This window comes from Kwoniella dendrophila, chromosome 5 (assembly GCF_036810415.1).
Source record: "Kwoniella dendrophila CBS 6074 chromosome 5, complete sequence".
NCBI classification, from domain to species: domain Eukaryota; kingdom Fungi; phylum Basidiomycota; class Tremellomycetes; order Tremellales; family Cryptococcaceae; genus Kwoniella; species Kwoniella dendrophila.
In genome coordinates, this window is record NC_089480.1 from 909,026 (window position 1) to 920,376 (window position 11,351).

The 11,351-nt window shown below is 35.5% G+C and overlaps 5 protein-coding genes across 5 annotated transcripts; 1 reads left to right on the plus strand and 4 right to left on the minus strand.

Moving 5' to 3' along the window:
* Positions 1-605: 605 nt before the first annotated feature.
* Positions 606-2,851, plus strand: L201_004174 (uncharacterized protein; the record flags this gene model as incomplete). Its single annotated transcript, XM_066219919.1, has 5 exons — positions 606-704; positions 766-809; positions 878-1,597; positions 1,710-1,905; positions 1,970-2,851. 5 exons carry the CDS (start codon positions 606-608, stop codon positions 2,849-2,851), a joined length of 1,941 nt encoding a protein of 646 aa, XP_066076016.1.
* Positions 2,852-3,350: 499 nt separating this feature from the next.
* On the minus strand, positions 3,351-4,222 carry L201_004175 (uncharacterized protein; the record flags this gene model as incomplete). Its single annotated transcript, XM_066219920.1, has 5 exons — positions 3,351-3,488; positions 3,602-3,726; positions 3,813-3,858; positions 3,946-4,000; positions 4,125-4,222. The coding sequence occupies 5 exons, from the start codon at positions 4,220-4,222 to the stop codon at positions 3,351-3,353; spliced, it is 462 nt and encodes a 153-aa protein (XP_066076017.1).
* Positions 4,223-5,648: 1,426 nt separating this feature from the next.
* L201_004176 (uncharacterized protein) lies at positions 5,649-6,450 on the minus strand (the record flags this gene model as incomplete). Its single annotated transcript, XM_066219921.1, has 6 exons — positions 5,649-5,702; positions 5,768-5,794; positions 5,877-5,980; positions 6,069-6,114; positions 6,216-6,270; positions 6,341-6,450. The coding sequence occupies 6 exons, from the start codon at positions 6,448-6,450 to the stop codon at positions 5,649-5,651; spliced, it is 396 nt and encodes a 131-aa protein (XP_066076018.1).
* A 1,322-nt stretch (positions 6,451-7,772) lies between these two features.
* Positions 7,773-9,648, minus strand: L201_004177 (uncharacterized protein; the record flags this gene model as incomplete). The annotated part of the gene is made up of 5 exons (XM_066219922.1): positions 7,773-7,835; positions 7,965-8,137; positions 8,297-8,926; positions 9,090-9,420; positions 9,601-9,648. The coding sequence occupies 5 exons, from the start codon at positions 9,646-9,648 to the stop codon at positions 7,773-7,775; spliced, it is 1,245 nt and encodes a 414-aa protein (XP_066076019.1).
* A 611-nt stretch (positions 9,649-10,259) lies between these two features.
* On the minus strand, positions 10,260-11,196 carry L201_004178 (uncharacterized protein; the record flags this gene model as incomplete). Its single annotated transcript, XM_066219923.1, has 5 exons — positions 10,260-10,504; positions 10,604-10,665; positions 10,730-10,791; positions 10,909-11,000; positions 11,100-11,196. 5 exons carry the CDS (start codon positions 11,194-11,196, stop codon positions 10,260-10,262), a joined length of 558 nt encoding a protein of 185 aa, XP_066076020.1.
* Between the last annotated feature and the right edge of the window lie 155 nt (positions 11,197-11,351).

Genomic DNA, 11,351 nt, shown 5'->3' on the forward strand with positions numbered 1-11,351 from the left:
GACAAACCGCGGAATATGAATCTTGTATCGATAACAGGCTGTTTCACAAGCAAAGTTCAAGACAAGCAAGGAATGTGTCAATGTTTTCGAATAAAAGAGAGAATAAACCTTTCCCCTCGACATGATTTTTTTCTTCTTCCCGTTTGGCCCCTTTTTATGCAGGTTTTCAAGTATGCAATATAAAAAATACATGTTAGAAAGCATGTCATTTTTACGTGTAGATATGTAGATAGATGTTAGCATATGAAATCCGGCGCCGGGCAGATACAACTGCTTACTTGTGACGTCACGAAAGTCCCCAGTGTATAAAGTATGACCCTTCGATCACGTTTCAGCTTTCAGGCTGCGACAAAATTAACCTCTCGTTATTTAAAGTAAAATCAATATAGCGCTATGACATGACGATTATGATAGATAGCGTATCTATGTAGTATTGATTCAGCAATTTTGTATAAAATTTCAATTACCAAAGAAAATAGATTATAAAATCTTCGGATAGATCGAACCTTGTGGTTTTGAGAGCCCACGAAGATACATTGGACTTCAATCAACAAACATCGTTAAGCAGTCGATTAACTTTAGTGCCATTTCAGCAGATCTTCAGAATGCCTACTCCGCCAAGTAGAAGTGGTATTTCCACCCCTAGCCTCGACGAAGCTGATGGATTCTTATTGTTAACGATCGAACATGCCGTAGTCAAACAGGTAAGTCTTTTTCCATTTTTAATCCCTAGCGGTATAGCTTATACTTTTGTGGGTTCTCTAGATATATGATGAAGAGACTATGACATTAGCTCGAGGGGAATTCAAGTGAGATTGTCGACAACTTGAGTCATTTAGCCACGCAGCTAATCTATCTTTTATGTCAATTTTGCCAGACTCGAATGCGTTTCATTACCTATTCCATCAGAAATAGGTCAACAAACAGCTAATCCATTTTCACCTTCACCTGCTGATCCACCTATACCAACACATGATTTTTGGTTAATTATTAAAGTTGGTCCAACATTTGAAATGCCAATTATTCCAAATTCAGAAATGTTACCTAAATATATTCATGGAGAAGGTATAATTTATACAATTCCATCACCACATATTTCAAATGCTTCTATATTATTTAATTTACCTTTACCAAATAGTCAAGCTGATTTAGAAGATTTAGATTCTTTTGAAGTTTTATTAAGACAATATGGTTGTTTATCAATAAATCAAACTGCTTTATCAAATATTACTTTACCTTTACAAAATACACAACGACAACAACGGACATCCGCTGTTCCATCTTCCTCATCTACAGGTGGAAGCCAACATGTTGATAATAAAGGACGAGGTGAAGAAGAAATGTTAGCACCAGAAGAATTAAGAGGTAGAATAGTTTTGATAAATGAAGATAATGGACAAGTTGTTGGTGAATTAGAACAACAATTTGATATTGAAGAAGATAAAAAATTATTAAATGAAGATAAATCAAAACCTGTAATGTTAGATTTTACAGGTCAATTAAGAGAAGGTCAACAAGCTTTACAAGTGAAAGTTAGAACTATACCTGAAGAAGATTTACAAGATGATTGGATTTTACGTGGTGCAAACACACTTAGGTATGTTTGTCTCGTTATTATCAATCCTATTATCACCTAAGATACTATGAATACTATTATCCTAAAAGCTAATTGAAATTTTTAATTTTATTTTCTCATTCTTGCCTTATAGTAAAGGTTTATCAACTTTCAGTCAATGGTCATCTAAACAGATGATCTCAGGAGCAGATACATTTATAAGAAATTCAACTCCAAGTGCAGAACCAGTTAAATTTTCACCTCAAACAAAACAAAATTTCGTCAAAGTTCATAATGGTAGTGTTAAAGCTGCCACTGTAACTAAATCAACTATAGGTAAGATAACCGGGGTAAGTCTGGCAAGAGCAGAGACGAGCATTGAAGGGTACTGATTTGAACCATTAACCATTTCAGGTCATTTCGACTGCAGCTGAAAAGACATATAATCATGGATATAAACCAGCCCGAGATGCTTATAGAAGAAATTCAACTACGGGTGCTTATAGCGCTCCATCTTCTGCATACCCTTCATCATCAGCTACCGGCGTAGCACCTATACCGGTTCCTTATCAAGTCAGACAATCTGCTACTTCACCTCCACCTCCAATTCCAAATAAACCTAGTCATTTACAAGGAACATCTCCAATTCCACCTCCATTACCTACCAGTGAAAAACCAAATCCGACTATAGCTATACCACCTTCTTATGGTGCTACAAATTATACTTCTGAACCCAATAACATATCCGGACCAAATACACCTGGATCTGTGAATTCTAGTGCTAATGCTACGCCAACTACTAAAAAGAAGAAAGCTTTATTAGGTAGAGTACTATTAGCTGGTGAAGTAGTTTTAACTTCATTAGAAGCTACAGCACATGATTTAATTAATAATGGTACGATTGCTGCTTCATCAGCAGCAGGACATAAATATGGACCTGATGCAGGTGAAGCTACAGCTTTAGTTGGTGGTTCAGTTAAAAATGTTGCAGTAGTTTATATTGATGTTGCAGGTGTAGGAAGAAGAGCAATTTTAAAATCTACAGCAAAAGGTTTCGTTAAAGCTAAATTAGCTGATGGTGAAACTGTTAAACTTCAAGCTGAAGGTCATGGTCAACAAATTATGCCTGGTCAAGTTGAAATACAACATAACAATAATGATAATAATGATAGAACAAAAGAAGATGAAATAGTCATTGGTATGCCTGAATTAAATATAAATGATCATCAACATCAACATAGTAGTCGTAATTACAATGATGGTAATCATGATCAATCAGGTCTCAGAAGAAGATAAAGGGATAAAAGATCAATGCAGATACATCTTGTACACTAAATCTATTCCGGTAACTTGGTCTTGATCTCGACTGACACAGAATATTATAGCTGAGAAAGTTGAATTAGAACTTTGCCGTGATCCGTTGTATACCCATCCAATCATCCAAAAAACACGTTGTCTCCATATATTCTTAAAACATTGAGCGGAGGGTAAATTTGTAAAATAGGAAATATCATCATATACATACAGTACAATATATGCATACAACTGGGAATACTTGCAAATCTAGATACAATAAAGGGAGATAACGTTAATAAAGATGTATTCGACGATTTTTTATTTCTTTTGACATTTTTTTTTTATTCGGGCTTCTGTCGCTTCACTGATGACCCTCGATGAATACTGTACATATGTATATCGCTTGAATTCACAATCGCAAACCCAAATCCCAGATTATTACCATACAGTGGAAGTACCAAAAAAAATGGAACGTTCTATTGCATCACTGCTCGATTTATCAATTTGTAAACCTTCTATGACGATTTGAAAAGGTAAATCTGTCATCATATAGATGATTCTGATTATAATCATAATGATTATGTGATAAATTCTTTTCTTCTGTAGGTGAATTCTGAGGAGATGTATTTGGTGATAGCTATTTTTTCCATTTACATATTAGTTCAACACATAGATATTACAGCGGTTTGAGAAAAAAAAGATAATATACGTTCCAGTTGCTTCTACTATAATGAAAATGACTAGACTTACTGATAAACTAGAACCACCCGAGCCTGAAGAAGATATCAATATACCTTTCTTCATACTTGTTACATAAGGTAACCAAGTTTCATCTGGTACTGCAGAAGCTGAAAGCGCTAATAATTCATTACATGCTATATAATATAAAAAGAGAGATGTTTAGTACAAAGATGCTTTTTTCACATTATTATGTCTTTCAAAAAAAAAAAAAACAACTTACCATTCTCCGCTGCACGTAGAGTTTCTGCATCTACTTTATCTTCGTCCTATGGTTCAATGTTTCATCAGTACATCATCTAGCAATTTAGAGAGAGATTGATTCGTCTTAGCGAGGTAATTGATAATCTGCTTACTAGTAATATTTGAAACCTTTTATATATATCTGCTATATGCTGTTTGAAGTATCGTCTATATCATTAAGAAAATGTATATAAAGAAATTAGCTATACTGTACTTTGTAACTTACTCAGTATGATCATGAATTATTCTCATACAACAAGAACAAGAGAGAAAAAAAAAATCCAAAACTTACAATCCTGTATATCCATGCTGATACCACATATCTCTTAAATTTAAAGCTAAAACATTAAATTCAATTTCTAATGAAGTATTATCTAAATCATGTAACATTTTTTTCCAAAGCGTTTGTGTTCACACTTATAGCAGCAGGGCTTTAATGAACTGATGATATTGTACTTGAAAAAAAAAAGAAGAGAAAATGTGTTACTGTGGCAAGTCCATAAAACTTGAGATAATTGGTTTTAATCTTAATACTGATTGATACTTTTGAATGAGGAATATTATCTTTCTATACAACTTTCAGTGGATGGTTTATCTTTGGTTTTTGTAAAGAAAATCGAATATAAGATGTTTTAAGTTAAATGATGAGATTATACACTATTTATAACTAGTTCTTCGAGACTAAGCGAAAGAAAAAGAGGTCACCTTTATATATATAGTTGTATTCTAAAGAGGATTAGTTCAAGCTTCGGAAGATGGGATTAAAAGGTCTCTTTAGTTTCAGAGAGGAAATTCAAATATAGCTAGATACAAATGTAGTACATCATCTTTTCGTATAATCATCATATGTGGGATTCTTCTCACTACTTAGACTAACTGACTAGTTATTTTTGCCATTCAGTTTTACAGTATTATCAAATATGAAATCATATCTCAAAAAGCTTCTTTGAGATCCGGATACCACCGTTATCCCGAAAAGAAAAGAATTCTTTTGCCGTTTTTCTTTTAATCTATATCAGCTCTTCTTGCGCCCCAGCACACATTCATATACACATACGCAGACGGAAATTCAGCTTCAACAGACAGAGAGAAATTTTGTGGGAATCAAATTACCAAGTCATGGGGTTCCTTCTGTATTATTTTACTTTGCAAGGAACAAGACAAGGGGGGTTCTTTACTTTATCGTGTTCGTAACTTAGGCTAGATCCGATATAGCTATGTAACCGTACTTGTACGCAGCTCTTACGCCCTTGCCTTGCTTGACCAAAACTTCTAGACTTCCTTAGCTCTCTTCTTAGTTTGATTCCAAGACTTATGACGCCCTTCTGATCATTTCACGGCAAAAAGCTTTTATTCTCTGACATGATATATCTTATTTCAGCTCACATGATTGCCTATAAAGTAAGCTTCTTTACAAACAACGAGAGGTTATGTGAATCAGGAACGGGACATATACGTATATCTTTCCCTGTACCTTAAAGCTTGTCATCTTTATCTCTTCTTCCCCCCTGGATAACATCATTTGCAACGGGGGACCACAAGAAAACCAAAACCCCCCAGATTTTTGAGAACTTAATAATCCGATGTGAAAATCTAGGAAATTGAATCCCTCGAAATAAAAACAACATGAACATGGTTGGAACATGGTTGATCGCACTTAATATAGATAAATACATATAGTAACATACATATACAACACAATTATACAACTAATAAAGATCTTACAGAATATGACTATTACAAGTCATCGCAATTATCATCGCTGAAAATATGAGTTGCCTATTATGCTTGATCTTCTAGAGAGGTTATGTAGGTCTTATGGGTCCATCTGGAACATCATACCATCATCTGAAGATCCTTCACTTGTTTCCTGCGGAGAATCGGTAGACAAGATACCTTAGCTTTTCTAATCATATCAAGCGCGGTTTCACTCACGTCAAGACCTGTCACATCGTATGGATACTGTTTGTGATAGATGATAATGACGATCAGCAATTGTTTTGGCGTATAATGGGGTTGATTTTGACCCAAAATTCAAACTCACATCATACCAAGTCTCATTCGGTTTCAAGCAAACTCGTATACGAACGATATATTTTAGATAATCATCACAAGGTATATTTGTATATGTTAGAAGCTCTTCACATGCTACACGATTATTAAAGGAAACATCAGTATCAGGTCAGCTATTAATTACTCGGACGAAGGAAATTCAGTGCTCGTGGATGAAACTGACCTAGCAGTGCAGCACATTCGGCTCTTTCGTTCAATTGATTCTCTTCCTTTAAATAAAATCAAATCAGCCGACAAAATCTGATTATGATAATGCACATGTTAGGAAGACGCAAACAGCTCAGAAAAGAGGGGAAGTATTTCAACTCACTTTAAGATCGTCAATTTCTAACCAAATATCTTCAAACCAACTTGCGAATCTTCTGCTAATGAAGCACGTTCTAGTATCAATACGCTAGAATATTTAAGAAATCTTTGAGCTGGAATCAAACTTACAGCCTCTGATAAGCTTTTTGATCACCCCATCCCCAAGCTTTCCTTAAATTACCTTGTGCTTCATAACAATCATTAATAACGATATTGTTTCTTTCCCAATATGATGACATATTTTCTTGACTGGTGTCGTTGTATCGATCACTAGTTGTCTGGAAGGGATATTCGTAGGTATGTGTCCTTGATTTATGGTTTCTCCTGTGATATCGTTAATGAAGTGTACGAAAAAGGTTGTTGAGTGAGTACGTATATATTGTTATCATCGAGAGTTGAAAGGAGAAATACTATAAGATAGAGTTTAATTGAGATTGTTTATACTATATAGAAAATCCACCATCAGCTACAATACTACCGATATCATAGTAGGACAGTCAAAGAAAGAAGCATACACAGATAACACTCACCTTCTGATCTTCCATGGTACCGGTTGACCGGTCATAATATGTTACTCGTAGAGAGTGTATGATTAACGGAAATAATAACAAACATTGCTGGTAAGGAATGAAATAATAAGAAGGTGAAATGTTCAAAAGGAAGACAAAGATGAAGAGCGTCGAAGATAATAAGGCTATAGATCATATTAGGTTTTTGGGGTTGGATCGACATCCCCCTATAAAATGATGGTAAATCAATCTTTGAACCCCTCCTTTGTGTTTGTGGACACTACCTTTTCACCTCTTCGGGTTATCATTAGCATGAAAGCCGACATAGCATATCAAAGGTATACATATTCCATTAGGCGAAAGTCGGACTTAATACTCAATAAATCGCAACGTTGTTTATTACCATGATAGACATGACGCGATGAATTACCTGTGTAAAGCTTGAACTGCTGAATAATCAGTAAAAGGCTATTCAAGCGTTTGGGTGTTCTCATTTATGCCTCGCAGATCATCTTTACCTTACCTTTCTTCAGCGCAACACTCCACTTTGCCTCATGTTAGGTGGCGAACTCGAAGTCAATCAGAACGTTTGTATGTGTATGTGTATCTGCTTCAATTGTATATAGGTCATGTATTTCCCTAAACATCAACTGGCTTGATCTTTACATAAATGCATCCTAGTATTAATGTTTCTTGTGATATCGTTCCTGAATTAGTACAATTATGATGCATTGAATCACTATATGCGTATCTTTATGGAATGGAACAATCATAGGTAATTGATCCGAGAAAGGGATTATGTACAATGTAGAACAACAGGGTGATTTTGATATAGCGTACAAGAATCTATGGTAAAAAGTGGGAATAGCTCGGGAAAGGTCGATATATTTCCAGGCTACGAGGTTGCAGATCCAGCAGTAAATATCAAGAGCTCGAGCCTATTTGGTATGCCGATCTCGACGTGTATCATTGGTTTTGCCACAGTTTTGCGTTAGGTGGGACTTCTAGAAGGCTTATCCAGCCAATTGAAAGTCGCTTGTTGTTGTGGTAATTTACCAACTCGAGTGTACGAATTCATGTAGGTTGAATGGTCTCCCATTAGACTGTTTCCAATACTGAAAGAGGAAAAATCATATCAACGCATGCTCTAGACAGATTAGTGGAACCAGAAGTTCAAATTGCATTGTATGTAGACTGTGAAAGTAATATAAAGAGGGAGTTACAATTGAAAAATTTGAACTCACTTCTGCTAAATGTTCTCCACCTTTACCATCATCATTATTACCATTGCTAGTAGTTTTATTGGTAGTGAGACTTGGTTTTGAATCAATTCCATGATTGTTCATAATTTTATATAAAACTGTTGTTCTTCTGGCAAAGGTTTCTAATGCTGATTCAGTTGATTTATTTTGTGATTCTAAAAGGTGACGAGGAAATATGCAAGTTTAGTCAGCCCTATACGCCCTTGACATTAAGACAACAAAAAGACATTCAAGCCCATATTCAAGGTAGAGCGAATCAAGCATGAGAAACGTGATCTTATCTTAGGTGCAATTATTTAGACGTATTAACTCACTTAAAATAGCAGAATTGATCATTTCACTCAACTTGATTCTTCTATTTTGATCTAAAAAACCTTTCAAGATTGATTGTTCAGGATTCGTATATGCAAATAAAGCACCAACATCTTTAATTTCTTGTAAATATATTGCTCTAATTTCTGCAGGTAATTTTTTAGCTTCAGAATGTAAACCTTGTGCTGCACTTAATGCATTTATTAAGTTACCATTTGAACTATTGGAATTGTTTCCATTGGTAGTGATTGATGACGTTGAACCGCTTAATGATCCGATTGATGAACTGGGTGAAGAAGATGAATCTAATCCATTAGAATTAGAATCGAAAGTAGAAGTAGAAGAGGAAGGGTTTAATTGTCTGAAATATTCAATAAATTGTTGTATTTGTAAATTCAATTTAACGTGTGAAGGTTCAGTTGATTTATATAATACTGGAATTGAATGATTCGTTGTTGTATTTGTTGATGTATTATATCTGTAATATGGTATTGAGGAATTTCCATTCGTTATTGATGAAGATGAGGAAGAAGAAGAAGATTCTGATGAATCATTCAAGACTGCTGGGAAATGTTCATTTAGTAATTCAACTGATTTTGATATTGATCCATTCAGTATATGGTCAAGGATAGCTAAATAGATAATACATTGTGTCAGTAATCAGCATCTTCATCCAGCAGCTCTAGGGGAGCTGTACGTAATGAGCGTGGAAGTGGTACAAAAGGTTGTTTATATATTCCTTCATTCGTTTGATCGTTGATGAGGTGATATTGATGAAAAGCAATGATAACTCACTACGTCTCTTCTCGATGTTTTCCAAATCAACCTCATCAAAATCTATTGCTTTCTTGCCAATAGGTAATTTACCTGCTTTCTTAATTGAAATGATCCCTTCCTTATTTGATTTCATACCACCATCTTCAGAGTTCTTTGTCTCATCTGTACCATCATCATCATCAACTTCCATATCGTTGTCTGTTTCTCTATTGCCATTACCATCTCCATTTGTATTGGTGTTCGTCTCCTCTGTATCTGCATTGTTATTCTGTTTCGACTTGGTCTTGCATAGTATACGTGCTGTTGAGGCATATCCTGAAGTTTCAACGTAATTCATAATCACATCGTGCTGTAATAAAGATGGATATCAAGGAGATCAGCAATATAGTCAGTCATTTGATCAAACCGAATGATACCTTTGGTCGTTAAGACATATACAAGCAAGTATCACAAGGATGAAGTGAATAGAGTTACTGCAAGTGATTCCGGAGAAAAAATGTAGATCGCATATAGTTGCAGATACACTCACAAGTGAACTCATGTTGGAAGTTGAAGATGAAGACGAACTACCGTTCATCGTGATCAAAGTGTGATTTGCTGATTTTCGTGAGAGGCGAGTTGGCAAGCTATGTTGGTCAGAGTGGATATGTCTGTAATAACCTATCGATATCCTGATTTCTTGAGCAGAAGAAGCGAGATAAAGAACAATGATTGGCAACTGATGATGCGGTTATCAGACTACTAATACTACTACTATATACGTCTTATCGGTGAATGTAACCGGTTAAACTCAATCTGACAACAACGGTAAATCGCGCGAGTGGTCAATGCCGTAATACAGAGCCGGGAGCTCAGCTGGATCAATGCTGAAGGTAGAGAGAGCTATACATAATTTTACCAGTTATGAACCGTTCATCTCACCCAGATATCCCATGGAATATCATATGTTTTGGGAATCGATAGGCGCTAGGTTTATAGCTTGCTGAGATAAGGAACATCATGAACTCATCGAAAAAGAAACAATTATACCACAAATAGAAGGATCATTAAATATATATATCTAATTATGAAAGAAATCAAGTCCACGCAGAGGAAAGCCCAAGCCCAACCTTTCCTCTTTCCATCTGTCCTCCGTCCTCATCCTCCTTCGTCAATTTATCCTATCTCATACGCTTCTGCTGAGATCGCTTATAACAAAGCTGAGAACCCTCCGAGTGCTGCCAACATACCGACTAAACCTGCAGACACATTCAATTTAGATGAACCTGAACTTTTTTCGGAAGGAGAAGCGGATCCAGAAGAAGAAGATGTTGAAGTAGCTGAACCTGAAGCAGAAGCAGATCCTGAAGCAGCTGAAGCTGGAGCAGAAACTTGTGCTGGATAGTTTGATCCAACAGCCTTAATCTCGAAAGTTTCTGATTTAGCGTAAACGTCTACGAAATGATACATTGAATTAGCTCTGTCGTTCAAACTAAGTTACCTAGCAATTGTGAGAAGGCCTAGATGGAAAGCTGAGGATCATGATAATTTACCTGAAGAGTTAAGTGGGTTGGTAAGTAAGATTGTATATCCTCCTGAAGGTGTTATTCCTCCTCTTAACATCATCATCACTGAAATTAGCTACTTTTATGATATATTGGGTTTTCGGTACAACTCACGGGTTAATGGTTTTAGATCTGTCATAAGCGTATGTGACGGAAGTTAAAGCAAGGAGTGAAGTCTATAAGAAATGATTAATTCAGTATATCATAGCTTGATTCCATACCACAATGTAGATCTACTTCCCCGTTATTTCACAATTTACCCAAAAAGGGTTGAATGATAGATAAAAACTTACAAGTACATTAGTATCAGAATTACTTAAAAAGACTGAAAATTGATCTGGTGTAGATCCATCCCACGCTAAAGTATTGAGACTTTGTGCCACCCCTATATACAGATAGTCGATATATAAAATATATTATATCAGCAATATTCAGGTATGAACGAAGAATATCTGCAATGAGTGTAAAGCAGATCTCAACTTACACCAATGATCAGTTCTAGGTTCAGTTACTGTCAACTGAGCGTTGACTGAAATACCTAAAGTGACTAATATAGTTGAGAGACAGATTGAAAATTTCATGTTCAATAAATCAAATGAGTAAGTTGTCAATAAGGGTAGGCTTATAAAATTGTAAGTTTAATGTCCAGGTTGAGATTTCGAGGTTTATTAGATGATAAATAATGTCAAACGATGAGGTTCGAAAAAGAAAAAAAGGATGGTAGGAGTGAATGTAG